Genomic DNA, 23,272 nt, shown 5'->3' with positions numbered 1-23,272 from the left:
GTGTGTGTGTGTGTATGTATATATGTATGTGTATATATATATATATATATATATATATATATATATATATATATATATATATATATATATATATATATATATATATATATATATATATATATATATATATATATATATATATATATATATATACACCTATCCAGCTGTATTACCTCCCAGCAAGGGAGATTATGCAGTAGGATTATCAACAACTGGTCACCAGGGAAAAAATGGAGACCACAAAGGGTGCATCCTACCACACACCCTCTCCTGCCCATGACTGCACTGAACCCTGGGCACCTGTTCTGTATCTCCCTTGTCCCTGTCCCGCACTCAGTGGGATCTGTGCAGGAGATCTGACCTGTGGGAGCTACCGGGAGATAAGCTATCACTTGCTAATGCAGAAGCTGGACTTCAGTGTTACCAAGTGATAGTGGGGAGCAGGGAGCAGAAGACTTGAGCCAGAGGTAGTGGAACTGAGTTCCCCCTAGTTTCTGCTGAAAAAAAAAAAAAAAAAAAAAAAAATATATATATATATATATATATATAGCATTTCCTGGACCTCCCCATGTCAGCCTACTATGAGTCAGCTCTGCCCCCTCTGACCCCTCCAGAACCACCTTTTCCCAGCCCATAAAGCAGGTGTCGGCCCAGTGTTCTTTTTTTCATCCTCTCTCCGGATGCCTTTTAAAGTTTTTTTTATTTTTATTTATTTATTAATTTTTTTGCTTCTCCATCCACCATCTATCCTGTTCGGGTTCAGCCTCTCCCAGATCAGAACACCCCCCCCCCCCATATAGGCTGTAAATCTCCTGAGGAGGTGGGTTCCCGTGGTGCTGGGATTGAATGGTACAGTATAAATGACTGTGTATTACTGGCAAAGGTCACTGGCAGTATAAATGACTGTATATACCTTTGTTAGGCAGGTGCTGGCACTCTCTCCTTCCATGTTTTTGTGTGTTCAGGCAATGGTTTGTCTCACTGGGTCTTGTATTCCTTTCAGGAAGCTTAGAGTTGAGCAGGGGAGGTCAGAGGTAGCTTCCTCTTGGATTGCCTAGCAAACATCAGAATGCTCACTGCTGGTTTGCAGCAGGCTCTCTCCTCTAATCTCAGCCTCTAGCTGATTAATCTGCTACTCTGCTCTGGTAAGCCTGATTTCCAGGACTCTCATTACTTACTGCTGTGTTAGTTGTCTGTCAGAGTGTTTTTATTACCCTGTGCCTTTATAGATCTGGGGAGTTTTATCTGCCTGCCTTGCTGCCTTAGCACTGAAGATTTGGATGGAGAAGTTTATTTTATTTATTTATTTTTATTTATTTATGTATTTTTAAAAGAGAGCACATCCTCTGTTTTACAGAGAGAAGGGCCCAGTGTGAGCTAAACGCCCGCAAAGAGGTTCCTAATCAGCATTCCAGCTTCAAAGGAGTAAAAAGGGAACTAGACAAATCAAATATATACAAAATATATACAAATTGCAGAGTCGCATGCAGCTGGATAGACGCCTATTGTCACAGCATTCCAGATCGCCCTCGCCCTTACCTCACTTTAGTTGCTCGTACCCGAGCCAAGAGAGGTCAAGACTTCAGAAAGCCTCTAAAAAGAGCAAGACGTTGCAGACAGAGAAGAAGATCCTCTTCTTCGGATAAGTCTTCATCGCCAGCCCAGGCAGAAGAAGGATCCTGTTGGGCCTGCTCAGCTGAGGTCAACAGAGGAAAGCGGGTGTGCATCTTGCTTCAAGGAGGCGGCTCAGGACAATGCTGCGAATGCATGCCAGGTTAAATCCTACATTAAGCACGCAGTCAAGGAAGGGTTAAACAGTGTTTCAAGGAATCCTGCTGTATCTTCAGCATCTGAAGATTCAGATCATGTGTTTTCAGTGCGTTTTAACTCTGATGTCAATAGCGATTCAGATCCATCTCAGGCGAGATGGTCTCGGAATCGCATACTTTTGATTTTTGCACTGGTTCCCCCATTCATGGAGGCTGTTAAGGATGCGATGAAGTGGCATGAAGAATTGTCGCCACCAAAAAAACAGCAGAGATACTACCCATATTTAAAAAAATCTTTTACCTTCCTTCCCATTAATTTCTGAAATTAAAGGAGTATTTGACCATGAGTGGGCAGGGCCTGAGAAGAAGCTCAATGTGCATAATAGAGTATTGAAGCTGTGAATCTTGGGACACTACGCCTAAGGTGGATGCTTCATTACCTAGATTTGCCTGCCACATTCCGCTTCCGCTGGAGGATTCGGTCTCCTTTAGGGATCCTATGAATCCCAGAATAAACTCAGACCTAAATAGGTTGTATAGTTTGGCCGGAGCAGCCTGCAGGCCGGCGGTAGTGCTCACTTCTGTGGCAGCAGCACTTGGGTTGGATTCGCACCTGTGCGTTTTTTGATGCCTTTTGCAGTTTTGCGCTACCGTTCATATACCATGGTCTCCTATGGGATATGTTCTGTGGTGCGGATCTGCAGAATGCAGGGAGTGCTGGGAGTGCATGGGTGTGAATCCATCCTTAGACTGTGGGTACCGGAGCTGGTGGATGGATGTTCAGATGAAAGTCTGGGAAGTGCCAGTTCTTCTTGTAGCGGATGACATTTGGAATCAAATGTCATACGCATGTAAATTTAGTTATTGGTCTCAGAACAATAAAGGTTCTGAGGGTTAATTGTGTAGGTAGGCCTTAACACCAGTCTAGCCAGGCTGTGTTTGGAAGTTCTGCCTGGTCATGTGAACGGCGAGGTGCACATGACAAGCCAGAACCAGGTCTGGTTGGATGTTTAGGTATCGGCCTTCTCAGAGCCAATCAGTGGGAGTGCCGGGGCCCGCTGAGGAGTCTGGGAAGGGGTACTTAAGGGGGTGTGGGTCACGTGTTCGAGGTTCTGGAATTGTTCGTGAGACCTGTGTGGTCTGGTCTGGTTTCCTGTGGGGTCTCGGTCATGGGGTGTTCGACACCTCGCAACATGTTCCTGTCAGTGGCCCCTGATAGACCTGTCTGGTCTGGGGTAGGGATCCGTCTGTTCCCGAGTCTCGGACCTGACTGGTCTGAGGCGCAGTAACTGAGGGAGGATTCAAAGTGTCCTGGTGTGCTCTCAGGTTGGAGGGACACCGCAGCTCATGAAAGTGACCACGGGAGGACTCTTCGGAGGAGGGCCAGCAAGTGGCATCCTGAGAAGTGCCTGGTTACTGAGTTGAGAAGGACATTGACAAATTCACACTTTTCCAGTACCACTGAGGAGACGGGAAACGTTCCAGGTACGGAGGAAAAAGGTTCCTGTTCACCCTTGGTTGATTGTTCAAGTTTGAGTCAACGTGCTGACTGCCATGATCTCTGGCTAGAGATCTGTTCAGCCTTGAAGTATTCAGCTGCGAGTGGCTACTCTCTGGATGGCAATAGAGATTTTGCTAGACCTGCAGTTCAAGGTGCCTGAGTTCTTCACCTGTGCCCTCTGTTCCCTAAGAGACTGTGTTAATTGAGAGTTCTTACTGCAAAATAAAACCTTTTAAAGAGGACTTCATCTGTGTCAGTGTTCAAGTCGTTGGGTATCAACCCTGGGAACCCCTAGACGTGGAAGAGCAGGCCACGAGAAGGTAACTGGTAAGCCCATTAACTAAAGGCCACCCTGCAATGGGTTATGGCCGCTACATTATCTATTGCAGTTTTCAGGACTGCTGTAGAGTTTGAGGCTGAAGTGGCTGTTGACCAGGCTGTTGGTCCATATCAGACCCTTATACGAGCACACAGCCCGGCCGGTCAGGAAAGGGGATGGGGACGAGCGAGCGCCCCCCGGGTCGTACCAGGCCACGTGCCTTCAACATGGGGGGTGCTTTGGGCAAACTTGTACCTTTTTAAAATAATTTATTGCACAGCTCCGGTGGTCTTCCGTCTTGGAGGGTCTTCTCGCCGGACTCTTCCGCTATCTTCTGCTAGCTCATTTAATAGCGGAGGAGCCCGGCTTTCTTCTGCGTTGCCGCTGCCATCTGGGGGTCTTCTTCCGACTTCGGAGGTCTTGTCCCCCTCTTCGGTTCTTCTTGCCGGGCCTCCGCTACAGAGCTGAAAGAAGATAGCGGAGGCCCTGCAAGAAGAACCGAAGAGGGGGACAAGACCTCCGAAGTCGGAAGAAGACAGCGGCAGCGACAAAGAAGAAAGCCGGGCTCCTCCACTAGTAAAAGAGCTAGCAGAAGATAGTCCGGCAAGAAGACCCCCCCAAGATGGAAGACCACTGGAGCTGTGCAATAAATTATTTTAAAAACATATGTTGTGTTTTTTTCTTTAAACTTTTTTTTTTTACCAGGTGAATGGGTAGGGGTACATGGTACCCCAATACTCATTCACATAGGGTGGGGGGGCTGGTATCTGGGGGCCCCCTTATTAAAGGGGGCTCCCGACCAAAGTTGTCAGGAAGAGGCCCTTGTCCTCATCAACATGGGGACAAGGTGCTTTGGGGTGGGGGGCCGCAGTGTTGAGGGCACGTGACATGGTATGGCCCAGGAGGGGGGATCGCTCGTCCCCACCCCTTTGCTGAGCGGCCGGGCTGCGTGCTCAGATAAGGGTCTGATATGGACTTTGGGGGGGACCCCAAGCCGTTTTTTCAGCGTAGGGCTTCCCCTTTAAGTCCATACCAGGTGGCGGGGCTAGCGAGGTGTCAATCTCACCGATGGAGGTGGCGACATTGACCTCCTTTGCTAGTACTGTCTACCTGGAGCCGCGGTCAAAATTAACAGACTTTTCTCCGTGTGTGGGCAAGTCCGTTCATTTCAAAAGTCCGGCGGACTCCCGCCATAGTCCACGGTTTGTCCGTCGGACCTAGTCCACCAGAAAAGTCAGGTCGTGTGTGGGCAGGTCCGTTCTTTTGGAAAGTCTGGCGGACCTCCGCTACAAAGTCCGGCGGTTTGTCCGCCGGATAGTCCGATCGTGTGTACGCGGCATTAGAATCAGCAATTCAGTGGGTTTCCGGCGGCAGATCTAGACTAATCCCACAGAAGAGAAAGACAACAACAGCCTTTTTGTTTTAACAAGAGATCCAAAGAAGGATTCAGCGAGGCCAGTACTTACCGACAGTTTTTCATGCAAGGGAGTCGGTCCAACCTTCCAGAAACCTTTCAAGCCCAGGGCCAACGAAGCTTCAAAGGCTTCAAATTAGTCCTTCTGAAGGTGTGTCCACTTAACCCTCTCAAGTAGGAGCAAGACTAGCCTAATTCGGGGGGGTTTGGGTGGAAAAATTACAGGATGCCTGGATTTTAGCCATCATTTGATCACGTTATCTCGCGTTCAGAACAAGGTCCCTCAGACTTTGTTTGTAGAAACTGGGCTTCCTACAGATGTTTGAGAGGATATATAGGGGAGCTGTTGGCAGCTAGGGCCATCCTTCCGGTTCCAAGGCACGAATTGGGTCAAAGAGTATGTTCCCCTCTGTTTTTGGTCCCAGAGGCTTCAGGGGGTTTCGGACCAGTTTTTGACCTTAAAGTCCTGAATTCTTTCCACCATTCAAAATGGAGTCATTGGAAACGATCATTTCAGTTGTGGACTCAGGAGACTGGATGGTTTCCATCGATCTGGCGGATGTGTATCTTCTTGTTTTCATAGACGCATTTCACCATCGCTTTCTCAGGTTTTCCGTGGAAGGCTCTCATTTTCATGTCTCCCATTCGGTCTCTACACGGTTCTGAGAATGTTCTCAAAGCTACTGTCTGCTGTCGTTGTGACTTTCAGGGTCAAGGGAGTGCAACATTCCATTATCTTGATGACATGCTACTTCTGGATCCGTCAAATGAGCTCCTTCTACTTCATGTGAATTTCACCTGCAAAAGACTGGCTCATTTCGGTTGGTTGTTCAACTTTCGGAAGAGCCAGATGCATCCGATCCAAATGTTGGAGTTTTTAGGAGTACAATTCAACACGGATCAGGGTGGTGTTTCTCTTCCTCAGAGGAAGGTCCAGGAGATCCAGTCTTACACAAAAGCAGTGATAGCCAGGTCTTCTATGATGGTGAAGGAATGCATGCAGTATCTGGGGGTTCTATCAGCCACAGTTCCAGTAGTCCCATGGGTCAGGTGGCAGAAGGAGGTTTCAATGCAACTTTCTTCTTCAGTGGGATCGTCACTCCTTGTTCCAGAAAATCTATCTGCCAATTCCGATAATCTGGTCCCTGGTTTGGTGGTCAGTAGCTCGCAATCTTTCCCGCAGAGTTCCGGTGAAGGCCTCAGAACCAATAGTGGTGACGACCAATGCCAGTCTGGCAGGCAGCGGGGCTACTTGCTCTCTTAGCGTTCCAACCTATGTTGCGAGGTCGAGCTGTCAAAATTCTTTGTACAACAATTATGGTGGCTTATGTGTCTCAAGGGAGCACAAGAAGTCGCCCTCTCCTTCAGGTGGCATGTCAATCTTGCTATGCGCAGAGAAGAATCTCAGCCCTCTTACAGCATCTCATCTCCCAGGGCCTGGGAATGTTTTAATAGATCACTTGAGTCGAGTCTTTGAGGATCACAATGAATGGGGCCTGAATCGATAGTTCTTATGGCATTGGAGGAGAATTGTCAACTGCCTTGCTTCTTCTCCTGGACCTGGCATCCACAGGCGTTGGGTCAGGGTGCTCTGTCCAGGTCTTGGAACTTCCCCTTGGTGTGCTTTTCCCCATGTGTACCTGCTGCTTCCATTGGCTCTCTAAATCCTGCTAAAGATTCAGCGAGAAAGTATTGCAACAAAGTAGTCTTACATTACTGGCTCAGGGAGCCATGTTTTCCTCTGGTTTGGAGGATAAAGTTCTGCTCGCCAATCCCACTGCCTCCTTGTCAAAATCTCCTTCTATGGAGTGGGGCCTGACACCCGAACTGCAGGAGGATGAAGTTAATAACTTGGAAGTGAGAGAGAGGCTTTAACTGGCTTGGGTCTCTCAGGCGGTGTAGTGGAGACACAACAGGCTCGTAAGAGGTCCACGAATGTAACCTATCACCAGATCTGAAATACTACAGAAAGGGGTTAGGACCTTGGATCTCCCTCAGTATCTAATATTTTGGAGTTTATGCAGAGTGGTCTCTAAGGGTTAGCTTATAATTCTCTGAAGGGTCAAATCCCCGATTTGTTGGCTATGTCGTATACAAGATATGCTCTACATCCATTGGTGATCTGATTTTACAAAACCCTGGGCCTTCCTCCTCCTTCAGAGATCAAAGCACATTCGATGAGGGGTATGGTAGCATCCTGGGCAGCATACGCAAAGGTTGCTCCTGAGGTAGTTTGCAGAGCAGCAAGCTGAAGCGCGCCCAACACCTTTTATTAGTCATTACAGGCCTAATTTGGCTTGTCCGCCTGAGGAAACATTTGGCTCTATAGTTACTAAGGCGGCTGTTGCCCATTAAAAATTTAAGTAGCATTGCATTGAGGGTTTGGCTTATTTTTTTGTCTTCCCTCCCTTTTTAATATTGCTTAGTACATTCCATAGTAGGCTGACATGGGGAGGTCCAGGAATAAGGAAAATTGTATCCATATTTACCGTAATTTTCCTTTCCTGGATCCTCCCCCATATCCATCGTGAGGTGGGTATTTTTTGAACACTGGTGTGGGCAGACAGCCGCCCTTTATGGGCTAGGAAAAAGGTGCTCCTGGAGGGGGTCAGAGGGTGGTGGAGCTGACCCATGGTAGGCTGACATGGGGAGGATCCAGGAAAGAAAAATTACGGTAAGTATGGATAACAATTTCCTATATATATACACACACACACACACACACACACACACACACACACACACACACACACACACACACACACACACACACACACACACAATTGCTGGCTATGTCCCCACATGGAGATTCTTTCACTTCCTGTCCTGATGACACCAAGACAGAAAGTGAGGGGAAGTCTCCTGCAATGACATAACACTGTTAGGTGTTCTAGTTATGTATAAAACTAAAGTATGTATAAAGCAAGTACTTTTTTTTCCCCCATTTTGGCCAAATTATGAAAGCATTAAAACCCCATTTGTTTTTCCCCCCATCTGTGTCCTACGGGTGGAAGGAAAAAAAAATGAGCTTTATTCTCTGGGGGAATCCCTGCTGCGGAGCCATTGTATTCTCCCAGTGGGGGATAGGAAAACTGCCGCCCCCGGGAGAACACAGTGATTATTGCTAGCGGCTAGAAGATAATCCTATGTAAAATCTGACAAGCTGGTTGTACTCAAGTTTATTGATGTACTTGGGTACATTCAGCCTGCCCATACATAGTTTAAATCTCGGCTAGTCTCTGATAAACAGACCAAGATTCAAACCGTCTATGGCTGGCCTTATCTGCACTTTAGCTGCAATCTTCACAGGGGCCGATCCAGTTTTTCCCACCAGGGGATCTGTCCGTAGATCCCTTGCTGAGCTGAGGGAGCAGCTGAAATGTCTGCATCTGCTCATGCTGTCTCTTTTACACCCAACTGCCCTCTTATCCGGCCAGACAGAGGGGAATGGATGCCCTTCCATCTTTCCTGTTTGCCAGATCAGTTCAGATCAGATCAGATTGGAGGTAGATGGGTGTAAATAGACAAATTTCCATTTAAATCTGTCATTCCATAGAGGAGAATGGATGGTCTGATCGGGTTTGCCTCAAAAACAGACAGTAAGACCCGATCGGACCACTCATGGGAAAGGGGCCTGAAAAGCAATCCATGCGGATTGTTTTTCAGGCCCCTTTCCCATGAGTGTTGGCTAGCTTAGTGAACCTGGACGAATAACAGTCACTGTAATGCTACCCATATTGCTGTCCTTTTAACCTGGTGACATAAGCTGACACCTATCTGTTTTATTATTTGGTACCCTGCTGCCTGCCTGCTGACGACCCTGGTTATTTCTGAGACTCTGCTTCTGCCTATGACCCTGGTTTCTGTTAACCTTCGGGTGCCTGCCTGGCTGTCTTCTGTTCCAGCTCTGCACACCACTGCAAGCTCCAGTCTCCAGACAAGCTGACGGCTTGGAATCATCTACATCGGGCACTCGTGTCCCTCCTGTCCCTCGGCTTCCTCTGTCTCATCCTCAGTGAGGCCAGGACAGGAGATATAATAGAGGCCGACCTCATCAACTCCATACATTCCACTCCTGCACATACCACCCACCTCCATATACTGCGCACCCTTCTCCTGCACATACTACCCTCCGCCATACACTCCATGCCCCTCCCCCATATACTCCGCACTGTACATTCCAAATGTAACATTACCATATTTTGCAATGTAAGTCACTTCAGACTTTATTAAGCGCACTTTGATTTACCTTTTTTTTTTTTTTTTTTATAAATGCACACGGGCCCACTGATTTCATGATACGCCCCTGCGCCAGACCATGGTATAATTTCTCTATCCACAGTAAAGTTAGATGATAATGATTATACCAGCATGCTTGCCAAGCTGTACCTGCATGCCATCTCTAAGCAGCAGTTTTGCCCAAGTCTCATTACACTTGCAGCAGGTCAAACCTGCTCCTCTCTCATAGCACTGCCTTCTAAGTTCCCATGCTGAGCGATGCCCATTTGTGGAAATAATGAGGTTGACAGACTAGTGGGAATGGATGAGGCTCCAATAATGACAGGCTACTGTTCATTCTACCAAAGATCTTCCACAGCATTTTTGATGTCTTTGGCAGAAAAAAGTGCAGGTGAGGGGAAGGTACACAGAATCCTGAATAGGCAAAGTGTCTGTTTTAAAGATACACTCCAGTAAAAACTGAAAGTTAAGCCTTGAAACACAGTAAATTACTCTACTCCCTTTTTGGGTAGCCCCTTTACTTGTATTTTCAAACACCCAACTTTCTCACACAGAAATCCTGATGTATCAAATGATCATGAACTAGTAGGTTTCTTGCCGCTACCAATCAAATTTAAACTTGCTTTGAGAGTTGGAATTATATTGGTGACATGGTAAGAAGCAGAGCAAGTTGTGCTGCTAAGAGCGCTGAAACCAGACTACCCATCTTACCCCCTCTCTCAGAGCTCTGAAATCTGACTTTAGCAAAGGTGCAGTGTTTGCTGGATAACAGAAATTCACTGATTGGTTTCAGTTGTTGCTTGGAATTTTTTTTTAATCACTGTTCTTTTCTTTAATAGGTCAACATTTTTTTCGCCATTCTGATGCTGGTGACTTTTGCCCATCCAATTAATGTTTTTCGTGTTTGCAAAAAAGACAGGAAAGCAGGAAACACAGCAGATTCACATGATTCCTAAACCGTGTTTGGCAATAAGAACATGATATTGTATAAATTCAAGAACTGAAAACTGAAAAAAAATTATGCTTTATATGTGCATTTAAAGGTTAATCATTACAGTTCGCTAGTTCCTAGCAAACTGTTGTTTTTCTAATTCTTGCTTTTTTCTAATTTTTGCAGTAAAGCCAGGCAGCAACCTTGTGGTATATTAATGTGCTTTTTCTAAACAGAAATGCTGTATATGCAGTGCACACACTATTTAGTTACAAGAATACAATACAAGATATATAGGTGTAGATTTACTAAAACTGGTGCGCACAGAATCTGGTGCTGCTACATACCAGTCAGATTCTAACTTCAGCTTGCTCAATTAAGCTTTGACAACAAAACCTAAAAGCTGATTGGTTACTGTGCACAGTTGCACCGGACTCTGTGTGCATCCATTTTAGTAAATCTCCCCCACAGTGTGCTCCAAATATACTGTCAGAATGTTTATACTGAAATATTAAACATGTTTATATTCATGAAAATAAGCAAAAATGTATGGTTAAGGAAATTTCCACAAATCGTCAAATAACTCAAATTTGTTTGTCGCACTAACCTGAAGACGAAAGAAATACAAAAAGATTTGAAAAAAAAAATGTATTTACTAAAAATTCAGTGCAAAATAATATCAAAATATAACTGGTGATAAACAAAGCATATCAACATTTTAATAATATGGATAATATCAATGATGAGAATATAACCACAAGCTCTTATTTCAAAAATACCAATGTATCAAAACTTAGTAACTGCTTTGTAAATAACTTTTCAGTGGCTTAGCAGAATGTGACGACAACAAGGTGTTAATTTGGCATGTGACCTCTTTCAGACAACAGGTCTTGCAAGCTAAAATGTATTTTAATAACACATGGACCAATTGGTTATACCATGTACATACTTGGTATAACAAATGGTAAGTCTTATATTTAAGGTAAATCTCTAACAAATTTTATGGGGTGTTTTTTTTTTTTCCACTTCAGTGAAATTTTTCCGAGAGACATTTTCAACTTTGCAGTTCAATTTTGTCCCATCTCGTTTTCACATCATAGTGTCCTCCCTCTCTCCTCCTCCTTTTTCTTTAACTTTAACAATCTCTTTATTAATTATTTAAATATTTTTAATTATTTTTACAAAGATGAAACTACTCCTGTTGCTTTGCCTATTCCTTATTCTCTTTCCCTTTTTTCCACTTTCCTCCTCATCCCCCGCCCTATTGTTTGGTTTGTTTCTTTCTAGGTCCTTTCAATATCTGGGTCACAACCCTTCACCTTTCATTTTCTCCAAGTATTTGTCCGAGACTTTGAAGTTTTTCCAACCTTCCCAGGTGCTGATATATTTCCTATTGTGTCCTATATCCCTACTACTTAATAAATCCATTTTACTATAATAGTCTATTTGTTCATACCACTCATTTATACCTGTTTTAGTTGTTTAACCATTTTTTGGGATCAAACCCTTTGCAGCGTGCAAAAGTTTTGGGGTCATTGTTTTCGTATATTGTTTCTTTGAGATTTTCGAATCATGGAATAGACAAGTCCATATATTTTTTTCTATTATCTCACTAGTTATCTCCTTTATATTGTCCACTATTTCTTGCCAATATCCTTTTTTTTTCTGGACACTCCCACCATATGTGGATCATCGTTACCCTTTGTTTGCAGTTTCTCCAACACAATGGTGATCTCTCTGGTTGATATCTGTGAATTCTCTCTGGGGTCAAAGAATTTTATGTTTAAGCATACATCATAACTAAGCAATTTACTAGAAATTTAAAAAAGCCTTATGAGATTATACAAATATGTGTATGTTTCTCTTTAATTGAACAGAAATAACTTATACTGCAGTTAAAATTATCTCCATTCCAATTTTCTGCTAAGAAGATTAAAAGGCCCAGCTATATGCATGTCTCATAATGATTACCTACAGGTAAATAGAAGTTATACTTTAGCCGAAATATCAAAATCTTTTGTCTCAGAGATGTCAGCTGTTCTGGCGGACACCTTTGCCTTCCTTGATTTTTCCATTCTCCTCTCATTCGCCCTTTCTATTTTCTCTACTGCTATCTCTCTACAACTTTTATCCCCAAAGAAAGTAGGTGTATATGCACTTCCCATGTAATGAATGACAGCAAATACATATAATTTCCCACACAATACTTATAGGGGGCAATATTGGACCCTTACACACAATTACCAGAAGGTGGCAGTATTAGATCAAAAATGATTTTGGAATGTTAATTAAAATGTCAAAATATCACTTCAAATAACCTTTGACCTATGTCTAGCAGAAAATCATAAATATGATAAGGGTTCTGTTTCATGATAGACACTATATGATAGACTTTTAGTGTACTTCTAAGATATATAGCTATAGTAAGTTTGAACAGGGCAATTAGCTTTCCTCTAAATACTTTGAGAGTTAGGTAATTGCCACTCAAAACCCAATGATATTTCACATGTATTTTCACTCTTAGAATTCTTATACATGACATAGTTACATAGTTAGGTTGAAAAAAAGACACAAGTCCATCTAGTTCAACCATAAATAAATAACTAAAATAAAAAATATCATACAATCCCATATCCCCAATCCTATACCCACAGTTGATCTAGAGGAAGGTGACCCCCCCCCCCTCCCCCAGAAAAGCAGGATGCAATTTGCTGCAGCAGGGGAAATAATTCCTTCCTGATCCCAGAGAGGCAATCAGATTTTCCCTGGATAAACTTTACCTATAAATGTTAGTACCCAGTTATATTATATACATTTAGGAAAGAATCCAGGCCTTTCTTAAAGCAATCTACTGAGCTGGCCAGAACCACCTCTGGCGAGAGTCTATTCCACATTTTCACAGCTCTTACTGTGAAGAAACCTTTCCGTATTTGGAAATTAAATCGTCTTTCCTCTAGACATAAAGAGTGCCCCCTTGTCCTCAGTGTTGAATGTAAAGTGAATAACTCAACACCAAGTTTACTATATGGACCCCTTATATATTTATACATGGTGATCATATCCCCCCTTAATCTCCTCTTATAAAGAGTGAATAAATTATGTTCCTCTAATCTTTCCTCATAGCTGAGTTCCTCCATGCCTCTTATCAGTTTGGTTGCCCTCTCTGCGCTTTCTCCAGTTCCCCAATTTCCTTTTTGAGAACTGGTGCCCAAAACTGAACTGCATATTCCAGATGAGGTCTTACTAATGATTTGTACGGGGAGAAATGAGTCCATAGTTACATAGTTAGTCAGGTTGAAAAAAGACACGTCCATCCAGTTCAACCTTAAAAACAAATAAATAAAATAAAAAATAATCGTACAATCCAAATACCCAATTTTATGCCCACAATTGATCCAGAGGAAGGCGAAAAAAAACCCCAAGCAGAGCATGCTCCAATTTGCTACAGCAGGGGAAAAAAATTCCTTCCTGATCCCCCAAGAGGCGATCGGATTTTCCCTGGATCAACTTTACCTATGTTAGTACCCAGTTATATTATGTACATTCAGGAAAGTATCCAGGCCTTTCTTAAAGCAATCTACTGAGCTGGCCAGAACCACCTCTGGCGGGAGTCTATTCCACATTTTCACAGCTTTAACTGTGAAGAAACCTTTCCGTACTTGAAGATGAAATCTCTTTTCCTCCTAGACGTAAAGAGTGCCCCCTTGTCCTCTGGGTTGACCGTACAGAGAACAACTCAACACCAAGTTCACTATATGGACCCCTAATATATTTGAACATGGTGATCATATCCCCCCTTATTCTCCTCTTCTGAAGAGAAAATAAATTCAGTTCCCCTAATCTTTCCTCATAGCTGAGTTCCTTCATGCCTCTTATCAGTTTGGTTGCCCTTCTCTGCACTTTCTCCAGTTCCCCGATATCCTTTTTGAGAACTGGTGCCCAAAACTGAACTGCATATTCTAGGTGAGGTCTTACTAATGATTTGAACAGGGGCAAAATGATATCTCTCTCTCTGGAGTCCATACCTTTCTTAATACAAGAAAGGACTTTGCTCGCTTTGGAAACCGCAGCTTGGCATTGCATGCTATTATTGAGCTTATGATCTACCAAAACCCCCAGATCCTTCTCCACTATGGATCCCCCCAGTTGTACTCCCCCTAGCATGTATGATGCATGCATATTCTTAGCCCCCAAGTGCATAACTTTACATTTATCAACATTAAACCTCATCTGCCACATAGTCGCCCAATTAGACAGAGCATTGAGGTCGGCTTGTAAATTGGAGACATCCTGTAAGGACGTTATCGCACTGCATAGCTTGGTGTCATCTGCAAGGACAGAAATGTTACTTTTGATCCCAGACCCAATATCATTTATAAAGATGTTAAAAAGTAAGGGTCCCAGCACTGAACCTTGGGGTACACCACTGATAACCTTAGACCATTCAGAGTAAGAATCATTAATCACTACTCTCTGAATTCTGTCTTTTAGCCAATTTTCTATCCATTTACAAACTGATATTTCCATACCTGTAGACTTTACCTTACACATGAGCGGAACTGTATCGAACGCTTTTGCAAAATCCAAGTATACCACGTCCACCGCCACCCCTCTGTCCAAGGTTTTACTTACCTCCTCATAAAAAGAAATCAGATTTGTCTGACAACTTCTGTCTTTCATGAATCCATGCTGTCTGTTGCTTAAAGTGTTTTTGTTCAGCAAGAACTTGTCGATGTGGTCTTTTATTAAACGCTCCAGTATCTTCCCAGCTATAGAAGTTAAGCTAACAGGTCTATAGTTACTTGGTAAAGACTTTGATCCCTTTTTAAATATAGGCACCACGTTCGCCCTGCGCCAATCCAGTGGGACTATTCCCATCATTAATGAGTCCCTAAAAATTAGATACAATGGCTCTGAAATTACAGAGCTCAATTCTTTTAGGATCCGTGGGTGGATGCCATCAGGGCCAGGTGCTTTATCCACCTTTATTCTGTCTAAATATTTCTGGACCATATCCCTTTTGAGCCATTGTGGATCATTTGGGGCTGTGTCACTATCACCCCCATTATGGACATGCGCTCCCCCATGCTCTTTTGTGTACACAGAGCTGAAGAAAGTATTTAATAAATTAGCCTTCTCTTTGTCCCCAGTCACCCACTCTATATTATTTTGTAAAGGGCCTACATGCTCAGACTTGACCTTTTTACTATTAATATATTTGAAGAATTTTTTGGGGTTTGTCCTACTATCTTTTGCAATCTGTCGTTCGTTTTGAATTTTTGCATCCTTGATTTCCTTTTTACATATTCTGTTAAATTCTTTGTAACATTTAAATGTCACTAGTGATCCTTCATTTTTATATTTTTTAAAAGCTCTTCTCTTACAGTTTATAACTTTTTCAACTTTGGCTGTGAGCCACATAGGTTTTGTTTTTAGCCTTTTAAACTTATTGCCCATGGGAATATACTTTGCAGTGAGGTCCCAAACAGTCTTTTTGAAGAATTCCCATTTCTGTTCTGTGCCCATTGAAGCAAATATTTTCTCCCAGTCTAAGTCCTGGAGAGCAGCCCTCATCCTTGGAAAATTTGCTCTCTTGAAGTTAAGTGTTTTTATCTTACCAGTATGTATTTCTTGTTGAGCACTAACATCAAAAGAAATCATGTTATGATCACTGCTACCCAGGTGTTCCTTTATCTGGACATTAGTAATAAGCTCTGCATGGTTTGAGATTACCAGGTCCAACAGAGCTTCATTCCTAGTTGGGGCCTCAATAAACTGAACCATAAAATTGTCATGTAATAGGTTTATCATTTTTTGCCATTTAACTGTCCCAGCAGTGCCATTACTCCAGTCAATTTCTGGGTAGTTAAAATCCCCCATTATTATCACTGTCCCAGCCCTTGCAGCCCTTTCCATCTGTGCAAGGAGCTGAGTCTCCACCTCCTCATTAACATTGGGTGGTCTATAACAAACTCCAACGATTAACTTTGAACTAAACCCATCTAAATGCAGTTCCACCCATAATGCTTCAGACTCATCACACTCTCTCCATCCACCAGGTCCTCTTTCACACTTGCTTTGAGATCACTTCTCACATAGAGACAGACCCCGCCACCTTTCCTTTTTACCCTGTCTCTCCGAAAGAGTGCATAGCCAGGAATATTAATTGCCCAGTCATGTGAGGATTGAAGCCAAGTTTCAGCAATACCGATTACATCCTAGCTCTCCTCATGCACCACAGCTTCCAACTCACCTATTTTGCTTGGCAGACTTCTGGCATTGGTGTACAAACACTTTAATGTATTATTACATTTTGCTCTGGTATTTTTCATATTTTTAGTAGTACAAATTGCCCTATAGTTTTCAATGGCTGTTTGCAACATGGGAAATTTCTTGTCACCTGCCATATCCCACCCCCATCTATCCCCATTCCACCCTCCATTAATGTCTGACCCCTAACTGACCTGTCTGCCCAATGTAATTCTGGTTCACCCTCCCCCCTCAAACCCAGTTTAAATACTCCTCCAGCCTTCCCATAAACCTCTCCCCCATCACAGCAGACCCCCTTCCATTCAAGTGCAAACCATCGTTAGCATAAAGGTTGCACCCCAATGAAAAGTCAGCCCAGTGCTCTAGAAACCCAAATCCCTCTTCCCTACACCAGGTCTTTAGCCATGCATTCAGCTCTCTAATCACCCCCTGCCTTTCCTGTGTTGCGCATGGCACAGGCAATATTTCAGAGAATATCACCTTGGAGGTCCTTCCTTTCAACTTGCAGCCTAGTTCTCTAAATTGATTCTTAAGGAGCCTCCACCTTCCATGTATACGGTCATTGGTTCCAACGTGGACCAAGACTGCTGGGTCATACCCAGCCCCTCCCAGTAATTTATCCACCCGGTCCACCACATGCCGAACCCTAGCACCAGGGAGACAGCAAACTATTCGGTTAAGGCGATCCTGGCGACAAATTATTCTATCAGTCCTTCTGATTATAGAATCCCCTATAACCACCAACTGTCTAGGCCTATCTGCACTCCCCTCTACTAAATGGGCTGCTCTCCCGGCTGTTAGGGGGAGCAGTGACATCTAGGGCTGCCACCTCTGTGTTTGCCACCTCCACATTTTCACCCAACTCTGCAAATTTGTTGATGCACAAACACAGGACTGGCCTTCCTTTTCTGCAAGCCCCTTCCACTCCCTCTAACTACATTAACCCATCTTCCTATGTGATAATCCTGACTTGCCCCTCCACCCTCCACATCAACCCTACTGACCACCTGCTCAGCGAGCAGAGGACCCCTTTCAAGGTTGTCCTTTCTGCCCAGTGTTGCAACTTGCTCCTCCAGATCTCTAATGTGAGCTTCCAAAAGGGCAACCTGCTCACATCTGTCACAGCGGTATTCATCCTGGAGCTCTTGCACCAGTTTTGCATACATGTGGCACACTGTGCACTGAGCAAATTCTTCAACCCTGCTAGCACTCATTTCCCAGTTACAATACAATTACTTAAATGAAGTTTAAGATGTTACTTACAGGTTAGAGACTCCTGTCTTAACTCCTGTTTTCAACTCCTGGTTATTAACTCTCCACTTTAGTTCAAAATTCCACTTGTGTTCACAAAATCCACATGCAAACCACCAACAGGGAGCAAGCTCTCTTAATGCAAGAAAGGACTTTTGGAAACGGCAGCTTGGCATCGCATGCTATTATTGAGCTTATGATCTACCAAAACCCCCCAGATCCTTCTCCATCATTGATTCCCCCAGTTATACTCCCCCTAGTATGTATGATGCATGAATATCCTTAGCCCCCAAGTGCATAACTTTACATTTAACAACATTAAACTGCATCTGACACATAGTCGTCCAATTAGACAGTGCATTGAGTCGGCTTGTAAATTGGAGACATCCTGTAAGGACATTATTCCACTGCTTAATGTCATCTGCAAAGACAGAAATGTTGCTTTTAATCCCAGACCCAATATTATTTATAATGATATTAAAAAGTAAGGGTCCCAGCACTAAACCTTGGGGTACACCACTGATAACCTTAGACTATTCAGAGAAAGAATCATTATCCACTACTCTCTGAATTCTGTCTTTTAGCCAGTTTTCTATCCATTTATATACTGATATTTCCAAGCCTGTAGACTTTACCTTACACATGTGTGGGTAACTGTGTCAAACACTTTTGCAAGATCCAATTATACCACATCCACCGTCACCCCAGAGTCCAAGGTTTTACTTACCTCCTCATAAAAAGAAATCAGGTTTGTTTGACTACTTTCATGAATCCAAGCTGTCTGTTGCTTTAAATATTTTTTTCCAGCAAGAAATCGTCTATGTGGTCTTTTTATTAAACTCTCCAGTATCTTCCCGACTGTAGAAGTTAAACTAACAGATCTATAGTTACTTGGTAACAGCTTTGTTCCCTTTTTAAATATAGGCACCACATTGGCCATACGCCAATCCAGTGGTACTATTCCTGTCATTAATAAGTCCCTAAAAATTAGATACAATGCCTTTGAAATTACAGAACTCCATTCTTTTAGGATCCATGGGTGGATGCTATCTGATCCAGCTGCTTTAGCCACCTTTATTTTGTCTAAATATTTTTGGACCATATCCCTTTTGAGCCATTGTGGATCATTTGGGGCTTTGTCATTACCACCCTCATTAAGGACATGAGCTCCCCCATGCTCCTTTGTATACACAGACCTGAAGAAATTGTTTAATACATTTGCCTTCTCTTTGTCCCCAGTCACCCACTCTAGATTATTTTGTAAAGGGCCTAACTTTTTTATTATTAATATATTTGAAGAATTTTTTGGGGTTTATCCTACTATCTTTTGCAATCTATCGTTTGTTTTGAGTTTTTGCGTCCTTGATTTCCTTTTTACATATTCTGTTATATTCTTTGTAACATTTGAACGACACTGTTCTGTTCATTTTTATATTTTTTAAAAGCTCTTTTCTTATTGTTTATAGCTTTTTTAACTTTGGCCGTGAGCCACATAGGTTTTATTTTTAGCCTTTTAAACTTATTGTCCATGGGAATATACTTTGCAGTTAGTTCAGTCACTTTGAAGAATTCCCATTTCTGTTCTGTGCCCATTGATGCCAATATTCCCTCCCAGTCCAAGTCCTGGAGTGTAGCCCTCATCTTTGAAAAATCTTTGGAAAATTTGCTTTCTTGAAGTTAAGTGTTTTTATCTTTCCCGTATGTTTTTGCTTATAGCTAACATCAAATTAAATCATGTTATGGTCACTGCTACCACGATGTTCCTTTATATGAACAGTAGTAATAAGCTCTGCATGGTTTGAGATTACCAGGTCCAACAGAGCATCATAGTTGGGGCCTCAAAAAACTGGACCATAAAATTGTCCTGTAATAGGCTTATACATTTTTGCCCTTTAACTGTCCCAGCGGTGCCATTACTCCAGTCAATTTCTGGGTTGTTAAAATCCCCCATTATTATCACGTCCCAGCCCTTTCAGCCCCTTCCATATGTGCAAGGAGCTGAGTCGCCACCTCCTCATTAACATTGGGTGGTCTACAACAAACTCCGATGATTAACTTTTAACTCTGCACATCTATATGCAGTTCCACCCATAATACCTCAGACTTACACTCTCCATCAACCAGGTCCTCTTTCGCTTTGAGATCACTTCTCGCATAGAGACAGACCCCTCCACCTTTCCTTTTTCCCCTGTCTCTCCGAAAGAGTGCATAGCCAGGAATATCAACAGCCCAGGCATGTGAGTAATGAAGCCAAATTTCAGCAATACTGATTACATCATAGCTCTTCTCATGCACCAGAGCTTCCAACTCACCTATTTTGCTTGGCTGACTTCTGGGATTGGCGAACAAACACTTTAATGCATTATTACCTTTTGCTCTGGTGTTTTTAATATCTGGTTTAGTAGTACAAATGGCACTATAATTTCCAATGGTTGTTTGCAACAAGGGAACTTTCTTGTCACCCGCCATAACCCTCCCCCCATCTATCCCCATTCCATCCTCCATTAATGTCTGTCCCTTAACTGACCTGTCTGCCTGATGGAAATCTAGTTCACCCTCCCCCATTAATCCTAGTTTAAATAATCGTCCAGCCTTCCCATAAACTTCACCCCCAGCACAGCAGACCCCCTTCCATTCAGGTGCAAACCATCTTTAGCATATAGGTTGCACCCCAATGAAAAGTCAGCCAGGTGCTCTAGAAACCCAAATCCCTCCTCCCTACACTAGGTCTTTAGCCATGCATTCAGATCTCTAATCTCCCCCTGCCTTTCCTGTGTTGCGCATGGCACAGGCAATATTTCAGAGAATATCACCTTGGAGGTCCTTCCCTTCAACTTGCAGCCTAAATTGATTCATAAGGAGCCTCCACCTTCCATGTATTCTGTCATTGGTTTCAACATGAACCAAGACAACTGGGTCATGCCCAGCCCCTCCCAGTAATTTATCAAACCAGTCCACCATATGCCGAACCCTAGCACCAGGGAGACAGCAAAACATTTGGTTGAGGTGATCCTGGCGACAAATTATTTTGTCAGTCCTTCTGGTTACAGAATCCCCTATTGCCACAAACTGTCTAGACCTACCTGCACTCCTCTCATCACCTCTACTAGATGCGCTGCTCTTTCGGCTGTTAGGGGTGACATCTAGGGCTGCCACCTCTGCGTTTGCTACCTCCACAACTTCACCCAACTTGACAAATTTGTTTTGATTCAAAAATACACTACTGGCCATCCTTTTCTGTGAGCTCCTTCCACTCCCTCTAACTACATTAACCCATCTTCCTATCTCATAATCCTGACCTTCCCCTCCACCCTCCACATCAACCCTACTGACCATCTGCTCATAGAGCAGAGGACCCCTTTCATGGTTGACCTTTCTGCCCAGTATTGCAACTTGCTCTTCTAGATTTCTAATGCAAGCTTCCAGAAGGGCAACCCGCTCACATCACAGCGGTATTCATCATGGAGCTGTTGCACCAATTTTGCATACATGTGGCACACTGTGCACTGAGCAAAACCTTCAACCCTGCTAGCACTCATTACCCAGTTACAATATAATTACTTATAGGAAGTTTAAGATGTTAGTTACAGGTTAGAAGACTCCTGTCTTAACTCCTGTTTTCAACTCCTGGTTATTAACTCTCCACTTTAGTTCAAAATCCTACTTATGTTCACAAAAGTCATATGCAAACTAGCATTAGCAGAGAGCCAGCTCCAAAGGCAGTTGTATAGACATTTATATACACCTGTAAACAATTAACCACTCCCCTTAATTAGCAGAGGGGAAAAAAAATGTGCTGTCAGAAAAAGGAGGGAAAAAAAGTATTTTAAAAGCTGTCAAAAGCACAACTCTTGGTTATTAACGCTCCACTTTAGTTCAAAATTGCACAAGCCAGCTCTAATGGGAGTTTGTATAGACACTTATATACACCTGTAAATAATGAACCACTCCACTTAGACACCTTTTACACTGTAGCGTTTTGCAGGCGCTATAGCACTGGAGCAGTGTGCTGGCAGGGTGTCAGAAAAAGTCCTGCCAGCAGCTTCTTTGGAGCGGTGAAGGAGCGGTGAGTGCACCGCTCCTCCACCACTGCTCCCCATTGAAATCAATAGTGCAGCTCTTCAATACCAGCAGCATTTTGCGGGTGGCTTTAACCCCTTTTCGGCTGCTAGCAGGGGGGTTAAAACTGCCCTGCTAGGGGCCGAATAGCGCTGCTAAAACGACAGTAAAGCGGTGATACAAAAAGTGACACAACATCCCAAGAGAGATTTTGAGATGTCGTGTTAAAGTTACTATTCCTGCTCTTTCAGAGTGTTTATATGCTCTACTGCAATGCCTCTGAGGAAGGGAAATTTTTCTTGAAACATGTCAGGCCAAAGGAGAAAATCTACATGCATTGGAATATGCAACAACTGCTCATGAATTTATGTTTTGTTCTATAACATGTATTGTATAAATTGTTAACATGTTTGTTACCACACCTGTTTTAAACAAAAATATATTTCTAAATAAATGACATTTTATGATAAAAAGTTCGCCCATAAAGTTTCAATGTACCGGGGGGTACTTATGACCCTTTCTTTAGGGTTTTTTTTGTATAACGCTCAGTGTGGAAGAGGTCCTAATTAACAGAGGGAGAAAAAAATGGGCTTTTTAAAAGTGTCAGAAAAAGGAGAGGAAAAAAGTATTTTAAAAACTGATTTACAAGCACAAGCAGTCAAAAGCACAACTCTTGGTACATTTAAATCCTTTTCATAGTATCACCAACATGCTACCCTTATATTAATAATCTATATACTAATATATTCCAATGAGTATCATCAAACATTCTATCATGAATATATGAATGAATATTGTAGAAATACATAAATAAAATATGTGAAATTATTCAATTAAGCAGGCATATAACTTCTCTCTATAATGTAATAATAATACAATAAAAATGATTGCTAATATAATTACTTGTTATGAATAATACTTGTTAATAAAACATTTTTTTCTTTAAATAAGTCTTTTGATTTCTTTTCCAAGTAACGAGAAAAAAAGTTCAACATCTCTGTTCATTGTTCAATTAGAGACATGACTCATCAATCACATATAACACATACGATCCATGGTCATCCTTATCTCATCTGGGTGTCTGGAATTCACAATTTAAAACCTGGGAGAAAAGGCAACAAGACTTAAAATCTCTCGTAAGAGATTCTATTCATAAGCAATGAATTTACAGTCATCCTTCTAACAGATGGAACAAAATGGTTTCCCATATACTCATGAATCCATATATGAAATGATATGCATAGGCCTTAGAAATTAATTATTTTTAACCTCAATAGTTCTGACATATCCCCACCCCCTTATTTCCTCACGACATTCAGGTGAACAACCTTAGACATGTCTGGGAACAAGGTCAGAAGAAATGTAATTTTGTTAAAAGATGTAGCCATATTATTTTTATTTTATTTTTAATTTGAATAATATCTTTGTGGAAACAGAACTGACTTCTGTAGTGGTGGTGGAAACCACCATCCCGAGCATAGCGAAGACAATACTGGCAATCCAGAAACTGAGCAATCTC

The 23,272-nt window shown here is 42.6% G+C and overlaps 1 protein-coding gene across 6 annotated transcripts in view; it reads left to right on the top strand.

Annotated features, from left to right (window-relative positions):
- SLC43A3 (solute carrier family 43 member 3) overlaps positions 1 to 22,675 on the top strand; it is a 757,299-nt gene extending 734,624 nt beyond the window's left edge. For all 6 annotated transcript variants that reach the window (XM_077493191.1, XM_077493188.1, XM_077493193.1 and 3 more), the window contains one exon: positions 10,082 to 22,675. In XM_077493191.1, coding sequence (XP_077349317.1) covers positions 10,082 to 10,198 — 117 coding nt within the window. In that variant the 3' untranslated portion in view covers positions 10,199 to 22,675. The remainder of the gene's footprint in view (positions 1 to 10,081) is intronic.
- The last annotated feature ends 597 nt before the right edge of the window (positions 22,676 to 23,272 follow it).

This window comes from Lithobates pipiens, unplaced genomic scaffold, assembly GCF_037356315.1.
Source record: "Lithobates pipiens isolate NorthernLeopardFrog02 unplaced genomic scaffold, aLitPip1_a1.2 Scaffold_19, whole genome shotgun sequence".
NCBI lineage: Eukaryota > Metazoa > Chordata > Amphibia > Anura > Ranidae > Lithobates > Lithobates pipiens.
Note: the sequence above shows the minus strand (reverse complement) of the source record. Positions and strands in the feature narration are given on the sequence as shown.